Source organism: Aotus nancymaae, unplaced genomic scaffold (genome assembly GCF_030222135.1).
Source record: "Aotus nancymaae isolate 86718 unplaced genomic scaffold, 86718_ANA_hifiasm-v0.15.2.pri h1tg000036l, whole genome shotgun sequence".
Taxonomy (NCBI): Eukaryota; Metazoa; Chordata; class Mammalia; order Primates; family Aotidae; genus Aotus; species Aotus nancymaae.
Window position 1 is genome coordinate 55,265,435 of NW_026988450.1, and position 25,405 is coordinate 55,290,839.

At 36.4% G+C, this 25,405-nt stretch overlaps 1 protein-coding gene across 2 annotated transcripts in view; it reads left to right on the forward strand.

Annotated features, from left to right (window-relative positions):
- OXR1 (oxidation resistance 1) overlaps positions 1 to 25,405 on the forward strand; it is a 483,050-nt gene that overhangs the window by 238,067 nt on the left and 219,578 nt on the right. For both annotated transcript variants that reach the window (XM_012474910.2, XM_012474909.2), the window contains exon 3: positions 11,419 to 11,615. In XM_012474910.2, the coding sequence (XP_012330333.2) occupies positions 11,419 to 11,615 (197 nt within the window). The remainder of the gene's footprint in view (positions 1 to 11,418; positions 11,616 to 25,405) is intronic.

Consider the following 25,405-nt stretch of genomic DNA (forward strand, 5'->3'; position numbering starts at 1 on the left):
ATTCTCTTCCAAAAATATGCCCAGCAAGTAAAAGACTGAGAAAAATCAAAGCCAAAAAGTACCTTTTGAAATTGACTACATAAAGTTAGGAAAACCTGAGTCGTTTTGTGAAAGTGGTGAGTACAAAGCAGTTTTTTGCAGAGGGTTATGCAGGAATGGAAGATGAAGCTGTGTGCTGGGCAGGAGAGAAGAAATCAGAGGAAGGGGACAGTAGCTTTAGAGAGAAACAGACTTGGAGGGATGGGAGGTGTTTGTGCTGGCTGAATACTGGTAGGAATGAGTGAGCGGAGTGGAGTGATCAGGATAAGAGAAATCACCTCGGAGTAAAGCCTTGAAAAGGGGATGTAAAGGAACTTTTTCTCCCTTTCCTGCATTCCTTCCTTTGTGCATAAAATAGAAATGTCCTTCCTTTCTGAAGGATTTCAAAGAGAATGCTGGCTTTTCCTTCATTCTCCGTCACCCATGCCTCCCCAAAGGAAGAAGAGCAACTTCTGAGGCTGTGTAAAGGAAGGTCTCTGGCTGCATGACCCAGCCTCTGGCTTCTCCCTTTGGGACCTGATGACCCACAGTGTGTCCATCTTAACCCCTGCTGCCCCTGGGGCAACCTCACCAGGACACTGCTTCTTCAAATGCCAGCTTGGGATGGGGTCCTTGCCCCCTGTGTCAATTTCTCAATTAGTTCAGGTGTATAGAGGGAAGAGGGTGGTTAGTACATCAAAACCTTAAGTATAGAGAGAGGGTGCAATTAGGTTTAGAGAACGTGAAGAGATTGGCTTTGGCAAGAAGAGGATCATATTCTCTTCTGTAATAGGAAAAGTTTTTAAATAGTGGGGAAAGATAAATGTAGGTCTATAGAGTCACTGCTGGGAAGAAGAGTGATTTCTGTAAGATAATTTTTAAGATTTTATAACTTTTTTTCTGAATAAAGTCTGAAATCCAACTTGGTTGTACTGGGAGAACTACATAGCTTTCATGTGTTAAACCACTATCAACTAAGCAGAAGAAAACTAGAACAGATGCACCTAGTGATTCTCAAACTGAGAAAGAGGACATGGCATGTCCCATCCAGGGTAGCTAATCCTAATTTATATAGGGTGGGTTTCAAAAGAAATCATTTCAATCAATATTGTAATCAATAATGCAATCTTACATTTAAAAAAACCACAAATGTTATTTTTATTTAAAACATTTATGACTTAAGGATGTTTTATATTCATCAATAGGATGATTTAGTCAAGAAACAATGGGTTACGCAGAGTGGTTTTCATCCAATTCCTGAATTAAAATGTAACTAAGAAACATATTTTCTATACCATCTTTTCCTGCCTTTTATGTCTTCTTTTGAGGAAATTTAAGATGGTAGATTGTTGGACTACATTGTAATTTTAACTATAAACCACTGGGCTTTGGCCCAGATTATTATTACCTGCAGAAGCTATCTTGATTAAATTTGGAGTTGCCTTATGTTGTGCATAAGTAAAACTACATTTTAATCAGCTAGTCCATATGCTTTATAGAGATAGTTTGTAATAGGCCTTGTTAAAAATAGGTTTCATTAATCAGCAATGTTGGATAAAAGCCTAAAGTCTTAAAATAGTCTTATTTATTCTGATTCATTCTTCCTAAAATGAATAAACAATGAAATAGATGTGGCAATAGCATGTTACAAATCATTCCATCAAAGGTAATGAAATTAAATTTCATCTCTGTCAGTTACTGCAAAAGACTGTTTAACATTTACAAGAATTTGACTTCCAAATCCTTCAAGCCCTAATCTTTGGATTTACAGAATGTGTTCCTACTTTCAGGCTTTTCCAGTTGAAAGGCTTTGAAGTTTCAAAGCAAAAACTGAAATAAATTGCAAATTTGTGTAATCTCAAAATGAATGCTTATGATATAGTGACATAATCAGAAAACACATGGAGGAAAAACTCGTAACAAATTTTGCTACTATTAACTCAGTGTTTGAAACTTTACAGTAGAAAGATGATATGCAGAATTCTTAAAGACTGCTCCAAGAACACATGCTACATATTTCTAATCAATAAAATTAAAATTAAAGACTTGAATCCAGATCTTTGATTTGAGAGCCCTTACCCTGTTTTATCTACCATGGCACTATTGAAAGTTTTTTCATGATTGTATCAGTTTATCAAAACCGCAGGGTATTTATTTAGAAATTATGAAACTGGCCTTAGTGTATAAAAACTTGAGGTATTATTTGGATTTATCATAGTATTAATGGTGGAGAAGAAACTGTTTTTTTATCTAAGTGCCGACAAGCATTCTTTTTTTTTTTTAATCAGGTGTTTTTTTTTTTAACTCCAGGATGGAGTGTAGTAGTGCAGTCTTGACTCACTGCAGCCTCTGCATCCCAGGTTCAAGCGATTCTCTTGCCTCAGCCTCCCAAGTAGATGGAACTACAGACACACACCACCATGCCTGGCTAATTTTTATATTTTCAGTACAGACAGGGTTTCACCATGTTGGCCAGGCTGGTCTCGAACTCCTGACCTCAAGTGATCTGCCCACCTCAGCCTCCCAAAGTGCTTGGATTACAGGCATGAGCCGCTGCACCTGGCCCCAACACATATTCTTATAATGGGATAGGGAGGAGGCTATGTTATGTAGATGCATTAATTTATTCATTATATCTGCTACCAAATATTAAAAGTCTTTCTTTAGTTTATTTTCATAGGTTTTTATATGTAGACTTGCTTGCTTACTTGTGGTTTTTTCCCCATAATGAAACCACTGATTCATTCAACAATTTATTTCCTATATGCCTACTCTGTGGCAAGCTCTATGCTAAATCCTGGGAATGAAATGATGAACAGACCAGAATTTCCATGAATATAGTAATTAAGTTGATCTGGTGGTGTGGACTTCTAATAGAAAATGCTTCTCTCATATTACCACTTTCTCTGAGCTGATGCAAGAATTTGAATATAAATAAACCAGCTGGCAAACTTAGAGGGTTCAGATGTCATTTTCATTAAAGGTCAGTAAGAAATGCTAATGTTTTATATTAGGGTTTATTAAACTATGAAGGGGCAGAATTGCTTTGGAATTTAATTTCTAGTATTCATAGCATAAAATCAGGTATAATAGCAGTGAATCCATGTATGCTTCTATATAATTATTATTATTTACACTGGCCTAGCCCTTCACAGAACTAAATTCAGCTGAATTTAATGAGAGAATTTCTTCGTTTTGCTAGAATTTCTAGCAAACCATTTCTGCATGTCATTGCACCTGTGGCTTAATCCTTAAATTTTCTGTTCTCTGAATTTCCAAGATAAGAAAGCATAAATTTCTTAGAATGAATACATGGTTAGAAACATACCTTGTTATAACAAACGATCTAGTTGCGGCATCCCATTAACTATTCCAACACCAATCTGAATTCCCAAAGGATACTTCTGTTGAAGCATTTTGCTTTGGTGTGGAATTGTAAAAGTAAATTGTGTAATTCCTGATTCCACATTAATGAGACTTTCTGTCTAAATCCTCTTGTTTAGGAGCGCAAAGTCTAATATGGCCACTGCAATTACTGAGTGGGCTAGAATTGGAATATTCTATAGTCCCAAGGGATTGTTTTCTTGTTTTAAAGCATAAGTTTCCAATCTGTCATTTATTCTGTGGTTGAGCTTCTGAATATGCTTGGGTTTTGCTGATTTTATGGTTTGTTTTTAGCTGCTAATTTTTAGTCAGACTGCCTAGGAGGGGTAACAAAAACCCTTAATTTTGCAGTGTGAAAATTCTTTATGCATTTGCTCCCCAAAGCTTATTTTTGAGTAACTTGAGACTTTTGCAGCAGCCACAGTATCCAACTTGGAAAACCTGCATTCTCAGCAGCTTTCCTACTTTAAATAATATTCTTACATTAGCTCTTTTAGGAAGCAAAGAGACAGCTTCCCTAACAGTAACAAGATGTGCAAACCACAGATGGTCTTCTTGCTGGAAATTACTGGAAAGGACTACAAGTGTTGGGCCTCTGGGGCACAGTCATTCACATGCATTCATGCACCACATACACACACACTCTTAGACACACACACGTGTGACTATACAACAAATGAATAGGGCCAAGTATGAATATGTATAGCTACTACTAGTATATAGATATCTGTGGAATTTTATACACTGCTTTAATAGAAATGAACACATTCTATGTTATAATAGCTTTCTTAGGTAGAGCTGGCAAATATAGCATGAATACCATGATTATAGATAAGTCCTAGATAGTCCAGGTCCTCGCCCAAATGTAAGAGCTGAAGTTTATCTCTGCCTCCTAATTCCAGAGTGTGGCCTTTGGTTCAAAATGCCTTGGTTGTGTTCCAGCTTTTCTAACTTCTAGCTCCATTACTTTCTTTAAGCCTCTACCAACAGGACATATGCTACCTACCTCATAAGTTTGTTGTGATCAATAAATGAAATATTGTATGTATAACATGCGGCCTTGTACCTGATAAATGCTCAATGACTGATCAGGTTTGTTTCTTTAAATCAAACATTTATACAATACTTATGCCAAATCTAAATACTTTTTCAAATAGATATTGTTAATATTCTCATTTTATAGATGAGAAAATGGAGGCAAGGAAAGGTTAAGAAAATTGCCCAAGGTCACACAGCTAGTAAATGCCACATTCTGGATTCAATTCCAGATAATCCAATCCCCAGGTCCATAGTCTTAAATATGATTCTGTTATTCTCAAGGTACACAGTGGAGCATTTGGAATTGTGACTTTTATATACTAATTTTATACTGCTTTAAATTCCTCAGGTCTAGGGAATATTCCCACTATGCTATAGTGGATTTCTCAACTGTCGCTACTATTACCACCAATATCCTAGGTTTATAGTAAGTGGAGAGTAGAAGATCTGTTGTTTTTTTTTTTTTTCCAAACAACTGAGAACTCAGGAACATAACCAATTAGTTATAATTAAGGCACAATTTGAATTCCACTTGATGGGAGAGGTGATTCCAGTAAAGAACTCAGTTAAATAAAAACATATTTTTCTTATGCATTTCAGTCATACCATGATATAGTTTAGGCTCAAGGCAGAGTTGTATCATGTAGTATTTAGACAAGATTACAAAACTATTGAGAGATGCAGAGTGTGATAGACGAGGAAAGAGGAAAAGCATTGCTTGGTTATGATGTGAGGGGATGATGACAGAAGGGTGGAGATAGTAGGAAAGTGAAAACCCCACAAATGTGAGAGGAAAAGGGAAGATAACACAAAAGCAGTTTGACAAGTGATAAATAATGGTTAAAAGGGTTAAAAGTGAAGAAGCTTGAAGAAAGATTCTCCACAACAGAAGCTATCGAAATAGAGAATTGACCGAGATGTTTGGGAGAAACCTTCCACAGTGAGCATTGTAACAGCCACATTCAGTCACTGTTGGCCCAAGCCCTGGGCATTGGGATGTACGTTCATTCATTTAAGCCAGAAAGTTTATTTATCCTACTCAAGAAGTGATTTAGAAAATAAATGTAAGATTTCCTATGCTTCTAGTAAAATAGAAATAAATTATGCAAAGGTAAAATTTAGCTAATTACTGTGAGAATCATTCTGTTAAAATTGGTGGGTATTGGATATTTTCTGCTAGTTCTTTTTTTCACTAGTTTCTGTGACTTTGGATTTCATCATCAGCCTACCAGGCCTTTCCTGCTCCTTGGAGAACTGTTTGAAATGGGATTGAACTCTACTTTTACAGAGTAGGAAGGTCAAGAGCCCTTCACAAATTGCATTATCACTTCTTGTCCTTACTTCGTCATGGTTCTCTAGGTCTTCATCTATGCTCCTGGATTTGCTGTCTTAGGTCAAACCTGCGTGGATTTACACAAAAAATTATATACACACACACACACACACACACACACTCAAGTGATCCATCTGGTAGGTTTAGTTATTTTCTGAAAGATTTGGCGACTGGCATGAAAGAAATATCACATTGCATACCACATAGGAGACTCCTATTCAGCTAGTTCTCTTGTTATCCTTCACTCCTCCCTCAAAACCCACACTCCATAATGAATCAAGCCTCCTTCAAAATGCAGTGCAGCCCCTGCAGGCTTGGTGTTTATTGAAAGTGGTAGAGGAAGAAAGGAACCTGAGAAGTGATTGTCTTTCCTCAGCATCCCTGGGAATGGTGCAGAACACAATTATAGCATCTTACATACTCTTACAAAATGATTGGAACTTGCATTTGTTGAGAGCTTCCTGTGTAGGTGCTGTGCTAGGCACTTGCACATATGGTATTTACTTAATTCTTGGAACCTTTCTGGGTATATTTTATACCCATTTTATAGATGAGGAAAGTGAGTCTCAGAAAAGCATCCAACACTGTTACCATGCTGAAGAAGGCACTGGAATACATGTGCAGAGGAATAGGATAGTTCTTTTCTCCTCAAAAACAGAGGGACAAGAAAATGCAAAAATCAAGACAAACCAGACAGTCTGCTTATAGGAGCCATGACAAGAGGGATGGTTTCTTTTCTTCACTTCCTAGTCTCTATCTAAGCCTTCAGCACTCATTTTCCTCTGGGAATGCAAAGCACATTCAACAAAGAACCTCACAGTGCCTATTAAGAGCTTATTTTTGTCTTCATTTTTAATGTTTCAAATATTATCAAATAGGGTGCTTTATCTCATACACACCTACATATTCCATTATGCTATATTTATATTTAACACATTTAATTAAGACCATTGTTAAAAATTTAAAAAGACTTCCCCTTTCATGAAATTTGGAAATTGAAGGTAGCATTTAGCAGAATTTCTTGTTAACCACAATACTCGTTTTTAGATTGTTAGCCAGTAATTGAATTACCCACACAGTTCTGCTTTCTAAGAATGTGCAAATAGAAGTCTTGTCTTATCCAAGCCAGAAAACCTACTAGCAGTGTTCTAAACTTAAACAACAGAAACGTGAAGCCCTTCGAGTCTTGGATAGGAAGACTTTTTGGTGAGGAGGCGGGGAAAGAAGAAGGGAAATCACAGTGTCATTTTCCTTTGGTCTTTGGCCATCTGGATCTCAGTGCCGCATCCTTTGCTCGTTCCAAGGAGAATATAAAAAGGGCAATGAGATGCTTATACATTTTGTAGTGCCAATAGAACATGATCAGTTACAGTATCTATCCCTTTATCAAATATAAGCCATCATATAAGTCAACATGAGACTTTAATTTAGTAACTGATTAATTCTAAAATGAGCCAGTGTAAAATATAAACAGTTTCTGGTGATAAAATAATCTGCTATGTGAACTGGAGGTAAAACATATTTATAAAATGTAAATGATTGTTAATGATAATAATTATTGCCGAGAACTAAAGAGAAGCTGGCTTTTTGTGAAATTTAACACCCTTGCTTTAAATCTCTACTCCTCTGAACTGCCTTCCCCCGAAATAACTTGCTTTATATTGAAACTCAAATTTAATTTTGAAATAAAATTTTTAGGATCAACTATAGAATATTGACATTTTGTATGCCAAAAGTGGTCGAATATTAGTGATTTCTTAGGGTTCAGCATAATACTGTTAGTGCAGCCGAAGTCTTGGTGTGTGTAATTGTGCTCTCCTGGAAAGCCATGCTAGTCCAAATAAACTTTGTTGCCTTGGTGACCTATGGCTTATTTATTTTCTTTTTAATTAATTAAAAATTATAATTATATATATTTATAGTGTACAAAATGATGTTTTGAAATATGTGTATGCCGTGCAATGGCTCAGTCAATCTAATTAACATATGCATTATCTCACATATTTATTTTTTGTGGCAACAACACTTAAAACCTACTCACAACAATTTTCAAAATATAATACATTGGTATTTACTATAGTCACCCACGTTGTATAGTAGATCTCTTGAACTTATTTCTCCTCATAAAATTTTATATCCTTTGATCAACGTTATACCCATATAAGCTCCGTATACGCTTCATTCTACTCTGCTTCTATGAGTTACACAATTTTAGATTCCATATAATGGTATTTGTTTTTCTGTGCCTGGCTTATTTCTTTTAACGTGTTCCAGGTTCGTTCATGTTGTTGCAAATAACAGGATCTTTTTTTCAAGTTCAGTAGTATTCCATTGTGTATACATGCAACTTATTTCTTAACTTGTTTTTTTTTTAAATTAATTTTAATGCCTTCTTAAATACATATAGTACTTCTGTAGTTTTAGCTCTAGTCTACAAACACCTAAGATAAGAATGGTGTTACTGGGATGAACAAGGCATTAGGAAAAAGCAGATAAAGCTGTACAGTGTAAATCCATGTTTCCTCAAGTATATGGCGCCATAGGTGATTTTGGGTGACTACTCCTTGAAGGACTCCAGCTTGCTTAACTGTGAGATACAGCTTCCAACCTAGTTTCCACAAAGCAGCTCAGAGTGATTCTTTTACCATGTGATGACTCCTTTGCTCAAATCCTCCCTTGGCCTCATTTAACAACCTTAAAGCTCTATATGATCTGGCTTCAATCCCCTGCCCCAGCACCACCTTGTTTGACTTCATCTCCAGCTTCTTACCCGCTCCCTTTCTCTGCTCCAGCCACTGTGGCCTTGCTCCTCTGCTAACATAACATACATATCTCTTTTTCCTGAAATGCTGCTCCCTCAGTTACGATCATGGCTCCTTCCTTCAATCTCTTCTCAAAAGTCCAACAGTCCACAAGCCCTACTTGGCTGTCCCATATATAGCGCACAAATGCATACCCTCATTACCTATGTCCTTTACTGTGCTTGAATTTAATCCACCGTACCACTGCACTTTTTGCCACCTGATATGTTATATATTGGCTTGTTTACTTATCACCTGTCTCACTCCGTAAGGGGCTCCAGGACAGCAAGTGTTTTGCCTGTGTTGTTCACTGTGTATCCCTGGTACCCAGAACAGTGTGGGGTGGAGAGTAGCCATTCCAGGAATGAATGAACAGTTTATTTCAGCTCATGAGAAGTAGGGCACTGGACAGGGAAAACAGCCATTCCCAGTGGGAAAAGGTGAATTTATAAATTAGTTAGATATCGTTAGATTTCACTGTGTCAGTTTTTAGGAGTCAGTTTTTGGGAGGCTGGAATGACAAGAGCTTCACTCTATTTATTTTAAATGTCACCTTTTTGTGGCAAGTAGCCATTGCCGCTATATATAATCTTCATTGTAAATGAATACCGTAGTCCTCCCTTATCCACAGTTTTGTTTTCTACAGTTTCAGTTACCTGCAATACAGTATAATATGATATTTTAAGAGAGAGAAAAAGAGAGACCTCATTCATATAACTTTTATTACAGTGTATCATTATAGTTGTTCTGTGTTATTGTTAATCTCTTACTGTGCCTAATTTATAAATTAAACTTTATCATAGGTATGCATGTATTGAAAAAACATAGTATGTACTGTATAGGGCTTGTTACTATCTGTGGTTTCAAGAATCCACTGGAAGTTTTGAAACATATCCCCTGCAGATAAAAGGCAATTACCGTAAGGTAAAAAGGCAATTTCTCATGAAAATGATTTATTGAAGTATAATATATACCCAGAAAAATCCAAAAATCATAGATGGTTAAATGTTCACTAAGTAAATACATCCTGGTACCCAGTGCCCAGATCAGGAAACAAAATGTTACCAGAATCCAAGGAATCCCTTCATGTTGTCTTCAATGTAATAACTCCCCAGTGTTTAACCTACCACTTAAATATCATAGATAGCACTCTTTGTGTTTGGACTTTATGTATGCAGAATCATAGGTATGTACTCTTTTACGTCTGGCTTTTTTGCTCAAAACTATTTTTATGGAAATCATTCATGTTGCTTCTAATAGTTGTAGTTCATGCATTTTCATTGCTGTATAAAATTCCATTCTGTTGTTGATAGACATTTGAGTTTTTTCTATTTTTGTGTATTACGAGTTGTGCTGACATGAACATTCTTGTTTGCATCTTTTGGTGAACACATAAAACTGCATGCCTTAAACTTTAGTAGGTATTTCCAGACATTTTTCCAAAGTAGCTTTAGCAGTGTGCACTACCACCAGCAGGGCAGCAGAATTCCAATCGCCTCTCATCCATCATTGCACTTTGTATCACGCCTTTTACATTTTAGCCACTGTGGTGGGTGTGGTATGAGTGCAGTGTAGTTTTAATGTGTATTCCTCATGACTAGTGCTGTTAAACACTTTAAAATACATTTGTTGCCAATTTGAGTTACGTGAATCTATTTTCATGGATAAGATAATATAGGTAATATATGGATAAGGTAGAAATCATATAGGTCATAATTAAATGACTAAAATTTAGTAAACATTGCTTTCATTAATGACTCCCTTAGTACTGATAGATTGTATTCTCTTTATAAAGCTTTTCCTCTGGAAAATTCAGTTCAATAGAAGCTAATTGTTGGTTAATTATGAATAACCTTCTGTGCTGAATGGTGTGAGGCTACCAAGGTCCATGTCATGGGAAGCTTCCCAGAGGTCACATTGAAGCTATGTCTGATAGGCATGAACAGGGTCTGCCAGTACGGCAGAAAAGGGAAGCCAATGTACTAAAAAAGCCCAAATAAAGTTTGAAGGTGTGAAGAAGTATGAAACTTGCAGGAAATTCCAAGTGTTCAGGTGTGGTTATCAGAAATAGTAAAGAAAATTGCCACCATCTTGTTTATAGGGAATAAAGAGTTGAAACATGACCTCCAGAAGTACCAAGGGCCAATAGTAAATTGGCTGTAGGGTTTAATTACATTAGTTGTGTAGCTTGAAATGTTTGAAGTTAACTCAACGTCGTTTACGATGATTTTTACGCCAAAGGAAATATGCATGAGCAGGGATATATTTCGTGGATAGCTTTTTGCTTTCCATGTTAGGCCTTATGTTAGCTCTCTAAAATGTAGAAGTGAGCAGCACATGTTTTGTTATTAAGAATGAATAGTAAAATAACATGAGTTCTATAATTTTTACAGCTAAGATGCTGTTGTAGATTAAGCAGAAAAACTGGCAGCCTCTGGTTTAAAAATAATGATTTTATTATTCTTTTTGGAATTAACATTTATTTTTAGCTAGTGTTTCACTGTAGTATTAAAAAATTCCTTTCAGAACTAAATACTATAGTCAAATGCATTATCTTTGACACTACATTTTAGTCCATTATTAGAAAAATAAAAGCTCTTTATCACCTTATATTTTATTGAAATCTTTCAAAATGATTAGGCAGAAGGTATTTTTCCTACTAGTTTCAAAAATATTTGTAGAATTTTTCTTAAAATACTGCTGGGAATGTCTATCATTTCTGAATAGACATGGTTCTATCTCAAGGCTAAATATAACTCAATTGTTGAAAAAAATTATGATAAACATGGAACAAATGTGTCTCTAGAATCAGGATTCACAGTATATGGTCTTCTTTACTTGCAGGTTGAAGAAAAAGTCCCAGTCGGTGGATATTAATGCCCCAGGGTTCAACCCTTTGGCTGGTGCAGGAAAGCAAACTCCACAAGCCAGTAAGCCCCCTGCACCCAAGACCCCCATCATTGAAGAAGAGCAGAACAATGCAGCAAATACTCAGAAACATCCTTCCAGAAGGAGCGAACTGAAGAGGTTCTACACCATTGGTGAGTATCAGATGTTTTATACAAGTGAATAGATGAAATCTACCTAAATGGCATTGAGGGTCTCTGGGTCTGTTTGTTAAATGGCTCCTTGTTATAAAACATGTGACTCTTTCTGATGGTTTATTTGGACATTTTCTTATGTGGTCTGAACATAAAGATGGAAAACTACTGAAAACTTTTGGCAAAGTTAAATAAAAGCAGGCTTGAAGGCTTTCTATATCCTAACCTAAGGGGGGTAAATATACATATATATACCTTAGCTTTTTCAATTTTTAACCTTATGTGCTACTATTTTCATTTTAGCCGTTGTTCAGCCAGTGCCTTTCTTGTCTTTTGTTTTTATTCTTTTCATTTTCCGTTCAGGCTCCCAGGTCTCTGACCCTGTTCTGTCAGATTGTTAAGACTTTGGTTGATGTCAGCCTGTAACCAACAAAGCCACTAGGAAAGTAAAGTTATTACGTTCTGAGAGAGGACAGATTTCCTTGTGTGTCTATTTTGGCCCTGCACGTTGCTTTGCTTTGAAAAGATTGAATGGCATCCAGGCCCTTCATAGGAAAGAGTAATAGGATATGGCTTGGGTTTTGCAGGCATTATATTATTTCCCCAGATATAATAATATCCTGTAATTTTGTAGTTTAACATTTAATCAGAGAGTTGTAGGCCGTCAGTCCAAACAAATCAAATTATCAACATTTGTGTACCATATTAGCCCAGCATGTTTTTGGCCTTGCTTTGTAATGAACAATAGCAGTTTTTAGTGTCATAAGTCTATTTGAGACAAAAGTTACTAAACATCTCATATATGGGAGAGAATGATGAGTAGGGGAGACAAATCCTCCTAAAAAGGGGAGGGCTGTTTTGGATACATAACAGGGGAAGACTGTTTTGCATACTACTTCAATTTGGAGAGATTTGGTCACATCCAAGAGCTGTAATAGTAGAGACTGTGGCTTAATGGGTTAATGAGTGTTACATAGAGGAGGGCCTGTTTTCTTTAAAATTAACCATCCTTACACACACCAGTATGAGAATGTTTGTTTTAAGATGATTGAAATCTTTTTCTCTGATACTTTAGTAGACATTCCTAGAAGTGATCATCAGGAGACCAGATTTCTAGTTCTAATTCCTACATCAATTTCCTGTGTGACTTTGTCAAGTCATTTTCCAATGTCTTTGGGTGAAATCCCTTCCTTTAAGCGGAAGAAATGCGTCCATGTAGGCCTAGCCTTATTTCAGAATTTGGCTGCTAAAACCCTGCTTTCTCTTTCCTCCATTTTATGTCCTCTTCTCATATATTCATTCTCAGTCTTCCTTTACCAGATTTAGATGTTCACGTCTTATTTTCTAAAAGGCAGTAAGCGTGGTGTCAATGAGACTGTCCATAGTCAGGTAATGAGAATTAGTAAAAGACAGTGTAGACAGGCACATATTTCCACTTTTAAAACTTTGATAGCTCAGTTCTTTAAATCAGTTGACTAGAAAAGCTCACAAAGTCTATATAACTCTCTCCAATTACCAATATTCTCCTCCTCTGCAATATGTCTGCCACCTTCTATTACTTTTCTGACTTATTAACTGGCTAAAAAGACATAGTATTTTTCCTTCAACAAATAAAGCTTATCCTACAAACTCAATGCTCCTTAAAAATTAGAAAAAAAGGGAGAGATACTGACCAACTTGGCCACAATGAATGACAGGCTAAACCTAGAAAGTAGAAGTCTCAAAAGGGGTGGATTGCCGAAAGATGAACGATGAGTTATTTTAAATAATGCCACCACTCATGAATTCTTCACTAATGAATTGGTAACAGTTTGATTCATAATCAATGTGAGTGGCATGTCTATTGTGTTAAAAGGGACATCTGAACTGTTAAATGTACTGTATCTGTATAGCTCTTCTAGTAATTTGGACCTGGAAACATTATTTTCAAGACTGACATATTAGCAACCATGTAATAACCTGTATTGAAAGTTCCCTTTACAAAATAAATCTGCTTCAATGTCTTTTAGTAAAAGTGTTGGTAATAAACAACAATAAAAATTTTCATTTATTGATAATTTCAGAGGCAATTTAAGCTACTGGGTTCTATCCTCATTTCACCCTCACAACAACTTGGACAGGTAGATGTTACACTCTATTTTTATAGATGAGGATAGAGTCATAGATCATTTAAAGATGGATCACGAGCTGTAGATGGTAGGCTCTGCAAATGAAATCCACCTTCTCTTGTGACCCAGCAGAATCAGCCTTCTCTGACTGATCTCTGTGCAAAAATAAGCTGGAGGAGTTTTTATGGATAATATAGTGGAGTGATATTTTTACCACAAGTCCCAGAAAATCTCACTGAAGGAAGTCTTGCCAACGAACCCATCTACCAGCCAGTATGCTCATTCATTGAAAGATGTCTTTCAATATCTCAGTTTAGGGTTTACACTCCTGGAAAACTCTAGGAGCCCTCTTGTGGCCAAGAAAAGTACATTTAAATTTAGCAATGAAGTTTTATACTATATTTACTGTATACGTTCAAGCAATAATTTTAAAGCTTAAAGAATTTTCAAATAGAAAATAACTAGAAAAAATGTTACAGCCATTGAAGTGTCTTTTAGTGGCTGCAGTAGCTTTTCTAGAATTTTTTTCTTAGAAGTACAGTTATTCTTTATTGTTCAGGGAGTGGAAGGGATTGGTTCCAGAACCCTCACAGATACCAAAAATCTGCAGTGCCCAAGTTCCTGATATAAAATGGCATAGTATATGCATATAACCTATGCATATCCTTCTGTATAGTTGAAATCATCTCTAGGTTACTTATAATATCTAATACAATGTAAAAGTTATAGAAATAGTTATTATACTGTATTTTTAGTCAGTATTATTTTATATTGTTGCATTGTTACCGTTTATTGTTTTTATTCTGGAATATTTTCAATCAGTGGTCAGTTGAGTCCATAGATGCAGAGCCTACAGATATGGAGGGATGACTGTATAATAAAATTCCATTGATTTAGAATAAGTAGGGGAAAGCTAGTCACTATTGATATGAAATATATGAATCTTCAGACAAAAGGAAAGTAATCACCATGTCCAGCTGTGGTTCAGGAAAGAGCGTTTTCTGCCCTGCTTCCCTCACTAACTGTGTAATCTGGCACAAGTTATTTACAATCATTTGACCTGAATTCTTACATGTGTACAATGAAAGAGATAAACCAAATCCTGTCTTTCAGAGTTGTTTTTCATGTTACTCTCTTTTTATTATCACAACTCACCATAGAAAATACTGTGTAAGTTTTCTTTTGTTGTGAAACAAACTACCACAATGCTAGCAATTTAAAATAACACCTATTTATTAACTCACTGCTCTGTAGGTCAGTCCACATGGTATGACTGGGTTCTCTGCTCAAAGTGTCTCAAGGCTAAAAATCAAGTTGCTAGCTGGGTTGTGTTTTCATCTGGAGTTTCAACCAGGGGAAAAATTGCTTCTAAGCTCATTCTTATTGTTGGGAGAATTCAGTCTCTTGCAGTTGTAGGGCTGAGCTACCCATTTCCTTGCTGGCTGTCAGCCAGGGACCACGCTCAGCTCCTAGGGGCCGCTTGCTTTTTTTGTCATGTGACCCCCTCCACCTTCAAGCAAATAACTTTACATCAAATCTATATCATTTGGATCCTCTGCTCAACCAACCAAGAACATTCTCTACTCTTAAAGGGTTCATGTTATTGAGTCAGGATTACCCAGATAATTTTTCTGTCTTAAGGGCCACACAACCTAATCACAGGAATAAAGTCCATCATAAATTCCAGAACTGGAGTTATGCAGGTATGTACACCAGAGGGGTGGGAGATCTTGGTGACCATTTCAGAGCTCTGCTAAACAGTGCACATTTTACAGCACCACCTGATATATGCACATGCAAATGTCACTATAGCTCAAATGAAATTTCTTAAAAGCATTTCCATTGCTATTTGGATTACTTATAATCTATTCTATTTCATTTTTAAAATACAGTCTCACCTCACTAAATTTACTTCATAGTCCATGAATGGGTTATGACCTGCAGTTTGAAAAATCACTAGACTTGATATTTGAAGTCCTTCAGATACTTAAACTTCTATTATTCTTTTAAAAATATAATTGTTAATTAGAGCTAGAATAAAACAAAAACATTAACTTAGTGGCCTAGCACTAATGGGTAAATAGAAGGAAATGGAATGGAATTTTTACTACTCTAATTGTTGTTTGTGTTAGATAAAACCATCTGAGTTTGACAATGTGAATAAGAAACATACATCCTTCAAAACCACAGCCCTTACTTAGTGATAGATAATGAAGCCAAATAGCAGACTCAGATATTTGTGATAATCAGTTGATTTCACTACCCTTAATTCAAAGAACAATGTATAAGGACTTCCGAAAAATATTTTAAATTAAGCATGGAGGTTGTAAAGAAACTATGCACCTAGGATCCAAGCATGTACATTGCTCCCTAAGGCATACCTGTACAGTTCTATGTGGTATTGATTCCTCACTTCAGGGAACTGCAGCTGGAGTGCATGTATCTCTGTCCAGCTTCTGCAACTCTTAGTAAAAGCTTCTAGCGTCTTTCTATACGGAGGATTTTCACAGGACAGTTAGGTAATAGGACACTCTCGAATGAATATCCCCACTAGCAGAATCATTCAGTGAAACACCAAATGCTGATTAGTCCCTGATCAGTCCTTGCTGTATGAAGGCCTCATAGAAGATGCTGCTCAGAATAGATAGAAAAATGAAACAGAGAGCCTTGCTTTCAAGGCAGCCATCCTATGTGTTGGGGAAGAGAGTGCCTGGTTGAAATGAGCACATCAGTAAGCAAAATATAATACAACACAGAGTGCCCTAAATGCCATGGAGGTGGGGGAGGGGTAATGTGTAATGAAGGAGGGGGCAGCAGGGGCCAGGGGAGACTGAAAGTGCCCTGGAATCTACAAGATGGAGAAATCTCCTCAGATTGTATAGATGCTCAGAGGCCCTTTATGGGGTCTGTAGAGTAAAACACCCTCACCACCCTCCTCTCTTTTTGCTTCTGAGCTCCCCTGGCATCTGCACTTCTCTGTGCCTCCTGTTTTCTTGTGTTGGCATGTCTGTTTCCATACTGGTTCTCAGTTCTTATGAGGAGGGAATGGTGCTTTCAGTCTCATTAATCCCAGCACTTAGTGCAGTGTGAGGCACACAGTTAAGTGCTAAATAACTGTAGAGGGCAGAGAGGATAGAAAGGGTTATGAGTCTTGTCCTTTGCAGTGGAGGAGGAGAGGAGGGAATCTACTCAGAATTCAGTTGGAGGAAGAGCTTAATATTTACTATGTGCCAGTATCTTTAAGCAATTTATACACATTATCTCACTATACAAAGTTCAGTGCACAGGGTAATAGCCTCCTTTTCATGAAAATCAGAAGCCCAGAGAGGTTAGCAGATTTGGCTAAGGTCATAGTTACCCAAAATAGCTGAGATAGGATCCAGAACCAGTTCAATGTGATTCCAGAGTGAAGGCTCTTAAGTGCCACAACATGGTGTTTACCCCTCACCATAAGTATATGGCTAGAAGATTCTTCTGTTTGTAGGGCATAAGAGAAAGATTGGAGTACCTGCTGTAGAGAAGAACAGTGAGCAAGATAATTACAACTTTTATTTTTATTTTTTAAAAGTCCTCTTTTATTACGTATGCCACGTAAATGCTCTCTACAACTTTGTAGAAAAGCCAGTAAAGCTTTCTGGTTAGCCTTCCCAGGTTCCTCTAAGCAGGGCTTCTGAATAGGTCCAATATGGGGGCTCCTTGGCTAACAGGTGTTTGAATAATATCTCTGGAACTTTCCTTCAGTTGAAATCTCTCCCTCTCAGGTTCTCACCTTGTCATGGGAACTGAAAGTCTATTCTATTCGTCCCTTTTAATCTTGTTTGTCTTCATGGGTCAACCTCTCCCTTTTATCCTATCCAAACTAATCTCACTGTAACACCTTCTTGTAAGACAACATCTATGATTAATCATTCAATGTTCTTTACATGCCAATTTATAGTCATTTATATTCTGATAAATGAATTAAATAAATATTTATTGAATGCCTACTATGTTCCAGGCTATGTTCAAAGTCCTGTGAATAAAATATTAAACTAAACTAAGGCCAGCGCTCAGGTGCTTATATTCTAATGGGAAAGACAGGCAATAAATACACAATCAGGCATTTAACACACCATCAAAATAATGATAAGTTTTTAAAGAAGAATAAAATAGGTTAAGTGAGAGAGGTGATAGGTTATTCATGTAAAATATGTTTAAATCTTATACAGTTTTTATAAACATTCTAGATGATGAATTGTGTCAGCTCTCACTAGGAAATCAATTGGCTGGATTTGATTACAGGACATTAGGTGCATTAATAATAGATTTTTCAGAGTTGTTTTTCGCCTTCCTAGGAATCAGATTAGCTTGTGAAAAGACTAATAGAATTGATATTTGCAGCATGAATGAGAAAATGATTGAGGGGAAATTTAATGACCCTCATGCTTCCCCACATTGTTTTCAAGAGGAGGTATCCAGATGTTCATTTCTACCAAGAATGAATAAGGAATGTGGATTATGCTATAATATAGAATATTGAAATTAAGTATCAGGGAAAATTTAACAAGTTTTACTATATACAGGGAAGTTTGGTGTTTCAAAATGTATAGCTGTTGTCTCTTCAGAGTGGTTTAGATGTCAACTTGCCAGAGGGAAAGAGAAAATTAGCTCTCAAAGATCCTAAATTATTTTGATCAAGGTCATGAAAGCTGTGTAGTCATTCCGTGGGTGTTTATCGAGCTCCTTCTTTTGCTCAAGAAGGCAGGTGCATCAATGGTGAGGAACTTGGCCTTGAAAATCTAAATTTAAAGTTTATATTCTTGAAATAAATATTGGACCTTTATATTCTTCTTGCTAGTTATGAGACCATAAACAAAGTAGTTAGAATCTCAAACCTCAGTATCCCTCCGTATAAAAGGAAGTAAAACTGTTGCTTACTGAAAGGGCTGCGGTGAGGTGTAAGTGAAGTAATCTATTTAAAGTACTTATAATAGTGTCTAGAACTTGCAAGTTCACAGTAAATATTAGTGAGCTTGTTGTTGTTGTGAACTAAAGATAGAGTATGAATGAAGCACCATGGTACCTGCTCTCATGAAGTGTACATGAAACAAGCCTCTTGTCTTGACCTTTGTGGATCTGATCAACTCATCCCCTGTTTAAAACCTGACAGTGGTTCCCCACTCTCCACAAAATAAGATTACTCTATAGACCTTTCATAGTGCGCTTACCTTTCAGCAGCTTTATTGCAGACCCCAGCCCTACACTCCAGCCAGGCTAAAAACTGTGGATTCCCAAAGTTGTAATTCTGTATGATGTATCATCGGCTATTCCTTCAGCCTAGAATAGTGATACCTCCACCTCTTTTAGCCTTCTGATTAACTATCCATTTGCCAGGATTCAGTCCAAACTTCCCTTATACTTGGCCACAACTTCTCTATATCTGATTAATACGAATACATTTCAAGCATTTTAATATACAGATGGTCAGTCTTTTAGGTGACTAACATATTGAATTTAATAAATGCTTAAAACATTTTTTATAGAGTGAGTGGAATGTATCTCAAGGCCACCATATACTAGTCTATGGAATTAAGTCTCTGAAAGTTGAATGACTTATTCATGGTCATACTGTAAATAGTGGCAAAGCCAAGGGAAGAACCTGAGCAAACCAGCCAATGGCAAACAGCTCATCCTCTACATTTATTTTCAGGTCAAATTCTTTTTTCAAAGACAAAAATGAAATTGAATCATTGATGGAGATCTCATTGAGTGGTTCCCCAAGGGCTAGTCTGTACCGTTGAAGGTGAAACAGATCCCATAATACAAGAACAGTGGTATTTTCCTAAAACTATACTGAGTTGAAGTGACTGTCCTTTCCATTTTCTTTTTCTTTCTTTCTTCCTCCCTCATTTCCTCCCTCTTTCCTCTTTCTCCCTTCTGCTCTTCTACCCTCTTTCCTCCTTTTCCCTTCTTTTTTTCCTTCCTACCTTCCTTCTGTGTTAAAATGAATGGTCTTTTCTGAATGTCTGCTTAGTACGTGGTATCAGTTTGGAATGTTTAAGTCTGTTCTTTTAAAATTATTTTTCTTGTCAAACTACTAAGTTGGGAAATGGTCCCTAAAATATTCTCTTGAAATTGTGATGGTCTGTGAAATTGAAAATTCTAAAAATCTACTGCAATGATCTTGTCTTTGCTCTGCTTGCAGGATAGAATACCTTCAACATTCCAAACTTAATGATCCACAGTTAAATACAAATTTGTATCTTACTAACCCCAGGCTGCTTACATATTAAAAAGAGAGCCTACAAAATTAGGCACTCCCTGGGAATTCTTCTCAGTAGTAGGCAAAATTGAAACAGTAATAACTAGTTTGGAAACTCGAGAGAGAAAAGCAAGACACATATTTAACTGCTTTTTAATTGCAGTATATCAGACACTTTAAAATATCATCAAATAACTTACATGCCTCTCATTTAATAAAAAAGATAACTCTAAAGTAAAAATACTATAACAGGAAGTTAAAAAATAAAAGGAAAAGACTAATTTTGCTAGAAGTGGCACATTCTACAGTGTGAAACTAGGTCACCACTGAACTAGAACCTTCTCTCCAAGCTAGAAGATTCTTCATGGAAAAGCGGGAAGTCTCTGTGATTTAATCAACAGAACTATCTTGGCATGCAGGTCACTATCTAGAAGCACAGAAGCTAAAATAGATAACTGCTCTCAGAGTCCCAATTAAATTACATTCTTGAGAACTATGACTTTGTTTTGAATTCAAATTTATTTTGACAGTTTGATGACTTTTTGCATTTTCTGGATCACAAAAATATTTAGGGAAAATTATTTCATTGCTGAGGTTTCTTGTTATACATGGAAGCTGAAAGTCCCTAAATGAACCTGGGGATTTCACAGATTTTGAAGAGTGGGTCAAAGTTTGTATAAGTACCCAATATGCAGTTGTTATTGAGAGAGTGGAATTTGAAGATAACAAGAATTCAAGTTTAATTTTTTGGTTCATTTGTGGATTAATCAGACCATGGGATTCAATATATGTTTATGAGAGTCGGCATCTCTGTGTGCATGTTTGTTGGGGGGATATTTGATTGGGATTTTGTTTTACAACATTTTTCATTTATTTCATTTAATGTCTACTTTAAAACATGAGATTAAGGAAATCCTACAGGCTGAAACTACTTTCAACTCTAAAATTAATATGAAAGCTTTATTTCTTTCAAGGGAAATTAATATTTTTTCCAATCATTTATGTAATTTTAAGTAAACTTTACCAAGCAACAGGAGGTATATGCAGGAGGAAAAATATATTTGCTTGATATCTCTATAGATTAGTAATGTCTATAATTTGTTAAATAAACTTGCCAACTCTATATTTATAACATTAGCATCTTATTTTATAGGTTTGCTTCATTTTTTTTCTTTGCCCTGATTCTGTGGTTGTTTTATGTCAGAAGTAATCAACCCAGAATCGGGAAACACAGCTTAATTATGGCCATGATAAACAAATTAAGAAATTCCAGTAACACTGAGGTTTCCTTGAGCAAATGGTTTTGGTATAATGTTTGACTTGCAGCATCATAGTCTTATAACTTATTAATAAACAAATTATATCTGTCAACTTAGTGATTTCTAAGCTGCTCAATTAAACCTATCCTGGTTTAATTTATGGAATAATTAAAATGGACATTGCTCATGATTGAGAAATAAGCATGATCCTGTTTGAAATTTCCTAAATTCCTATTAAAATAAGGCTTTCACCACTGTTAACAAACAAAATTTGCCCTTTTAACCTGCTAACACTGCTATGAACATCCCATTTCACTGAATAATGATAAGAGGAAGAAAATGGCAGATTATTAAGAAAGACCTACTCTATTTTAAGCATTTATAGATAGAATTCATGGTAATTTGAACAGTGAAGTAATATGTCCACATTTCCCAATGTTTTCATTTTTTTTAAGAGTATGAATTTAAAGAGCTTCTAGGATCTTGCTCACATTCAGAAAGGAAACTATTGGTACCTCCTGATTTTTTTAAATTTGCTTTTCGGCCGGGCGCGGTGGCTCAAGCCTGTAATCCCAGCACTTTGGGAGGCCGAGGCGGGTGGATCACGAGGTCAAGAGATCGAGACCATCCTGGTCAACATGGTGAAACCCCGTCTCTACTAATACAAAAAATTAGCTGGGCACGGTGGCGCGTGCCTGTAATCCCAGCTACTCAGGAGGCTGAGGCAGGAGAATTGCCTGAATCCAGGAGGCGGAGGTTGCGGTGAGCCGAGATCGCGCCATTGCGCTCCAGCCTGGGAAACAAGAGCGAAACTCCGTCTCAAAAAAAAAAAAAAAAAAAAAAAAAAAATTTGCTTTTCTTCCTACTTTATACCTAAGAATATATATTTTCTTAGTTCTGTTTTTCTTCTTCTTTTAAGAGATAAAGTCATAGTGCCAACCAGGCTGGAGAGCTGTAGTATGATCATAGCTCGGTATAGCCTTGAATTTCTGGGTGCAAGTGAGCCTTCTGCCTCAGCCTCCAGAGTAGCTGGGATTACAGGTGTGCATTACCGTACTGAGCCAAGATATTTCTTTACATGTAAAAATACTACAGGATTTATGCTTCTCAGTGAAATGTTGAGCATGTTCACAGTTATGACTGAAATATTATTATTTATGAGAATGGAAAAATAGTTAAAAACCAGACACAATTGGGGGGAAACCTTCAACTGGTATTTCTACCAATGTTTTGAAACTACTTTTACTACAGTTAAAAACTTTGAATCCAACTGAAGATTATAAATGTTACAGTGACCATTCATGATACATTCTCTATGAATTATGTGTACATCTATATACAAGCAAGCTATTAGTAAACAGCTTTAAGGCTCGCTAACTCAAACTCTGTGATCATCTGAGCAAACTGAGATAAAAAGTCTTTGTGTTAGTACAATATGAAAAAAATCTAAGTGGGTTTATAACTGAAACATGATTTCAGAACACAGAAGATATTAGGTGATATTAGGTTCAGCAATTTAGCTTAGAAAACTGCTTTTTAGTAGGAAAAAATGTGTACTGAAAGAAATCAATATGCCGATTTTAAAGTATGGTTATCTATTTTTTAGCTAATTTTATGTTACCATGTGTGTTTGAAAAAAAGTGAAATTCCTCCAAAATATTATATGAACAAGTCTTCAGTTAATTTAGATTGATGTCTTTGAGGGAGAAAGCCTATAATGTTTTCTTGATCTTGACCAACTTTTTTATTTTCTTGAGACCAAGTTTTACTCTCGTTGCCCAGGCTGGAGTGCAATGGCGTGATCTCGGCTCACCACAAGCTCCGCCTCCCGGGTTCAAGCAGTTCTCCTGCCTCAGCCTCCGAGCAGCTGGGATTACAGGCATGCGCCACCACACCCAGCTAATTTTGGAATTTTAGTAAAGACAGGGTTTCTCCATGTTGGTAAGGCTGGTCTCGAACTCCAGAACTCAGGTGATCCACCTGCCTTGGCCTCCCAATATGCTGGGATTACAGGCGTGAGCCACTGCGCCCAGCCCATGACCAACAAATCTTAGCATTCTGTTTTTTATATTTTGTTTGATCATTCATTTGGTAAGCCTCTTTCATAAATTAGAATCTTCTGTCTTATAGAATAAAACAAATACGCCTTATAGAAAAAACTAATATGAATTGGATTTAAATGAACTCTTTTAACTAATGTAATATAAATTAATAAATAAAATAAATGAATTATTGTATTTATAAACCCTCTTAGTATGAGAAACACTATTCATGAGGCATATAGAGGCAGCCCATCATCCCAGTATAGAAATCAGTAAGACTTTTAACAGTATTTGCCTCCCTGCTGTATTTCAATATTTTCTATTTGCTAGGATTTGTACTCAAAGATCTTTGGAGGTTATTGTGTTGCTTAAATTTTTATACATATCGATAGAAAGGGCAGTGATTTCCTCTCATAGTTCTCTGAGCTAGAGGGGGCAAAAATTATCTTTGATAACATATTGTAGATAAAATATCATAGGTGCCCACAGAGAGGTGAACCTTGTGGCTCTGATTTATTGAGTGTCTTAAAGCCCAATTCAGTAGAATTTCTTTTCCAGTTAGATAGATTCAGTTTTGAAGTCTTTTTCAAGTACTGTTTCAAGTGAGCCAAGATGTGGCAAAATCAGCACAATAATATTTACTGTAAGTAAAGAAAAAAGGTATCTGGAGTGCTGTTTGGGGCTACAAAGCTTTAATTTCCTGCTTTAAGTAATTCTCTCAAGTTACAGAACCTTTTGTGATATGAAAAACATTCTTTTAAATAAATGTATAGTGAATGGGATGGAATGGGGATAGCCGAAAAGATGCACTTAAGGAAAAGGGGAATATCAATAATATTTATCTCTCACCATACTGCCATATTTATTTTTCATCTCTTTTCACCTCCACCCCTAGATAAGCCTATATAAACCTCAATTCAGTGGACAACCAATAATCAGAAACAAGGCTTGAGAGAGAGGAGAGGGGGTCTTGTGTGCTACACTGTGGAATTTGGGGCTTACTCTTGGCATCTTGGGAACTTGTGAAGGGCTTTCCCTAAGGCAGTGTCTTGATAAGATTGCTATATAGAGAGATCTTTCTAGCATCACATGAAGAATGGTTAGGAATTTATGTGACTACAAAGAGAAGAATGTTTTAGGCGTATAGTGTAAGAGCTGAAACCATAGCATGTTGTGTTATTTAAGAGCCTTGGCTCTGGAATTACATAGAACTCGATTTGGATCCTACTTCTGCTATTCTGAACAGCTCTGTGACATTGGACAAGTCACTTAATCTCTCTGGACTTCGGATTTTTTGGAAATTAAGGATATTACCTGATATTACTCAGGTTTATAATATGAGATAATATATATTCAAATTGTTTAAACGATCCTGGCACACAGTAAGCACACAATAAATGTTAATTAAAAAGCAAATTACCAAAATAATAATGAGGAGGAATAATAAGAACCTACACTAAGAGGCAACAGGACAAGTGAAAGATTCCAGACAGATGAAGGATATAAATGTAGACAAATGCTTGACCAGCTGGAAATAAATGACGAAGAATTTCCAGTCAGTGCTGTGATTTCAGGCTTTAAATATTTGAAGCCATAGTAGCTAACCTTTTCAATTAAAAAGATATATCCTCTTTCATGAACAAAATAAATATCCCTCTGGGCCAGAAAATGGATAAAATGCATAACAATAAATGAGGGTTGAAGCCATAGGCCTTTGAATTACTACGCATTGAATTTAAAAGAACCTTATTATAAATATCAGACACTACGCATTGAGCATATGGAGGACAGCCTGTTAGGCACAGTGTTGATACCTTGCTATTAAATAAACCCATTCTTCATTCATGTTTCCTTACGTTTTACCTAACTTCCTTTTTCTTTTCCAGGATCCAACCCAGGGTACCACTTTATATTTAGTTGTCACGTCTCGGTTTTGTCTTGGCTGTGACAGTTTATGGTGTCCTTTTCCTAGTTACGACCCTAGAGTTGAGCTCTTGGCTGCCCCTGCCTGTTTCTGGACCAGAGCTCTGAAGGGATAGGGGGAGCCAAATAGGAAAGGAAGTTGAGAACCAATGATCAGAGACATAGAAAGCAATCTTTCTTGTTTCCTCCAGTTCTATAATCCAGTAAATTTGTCAGT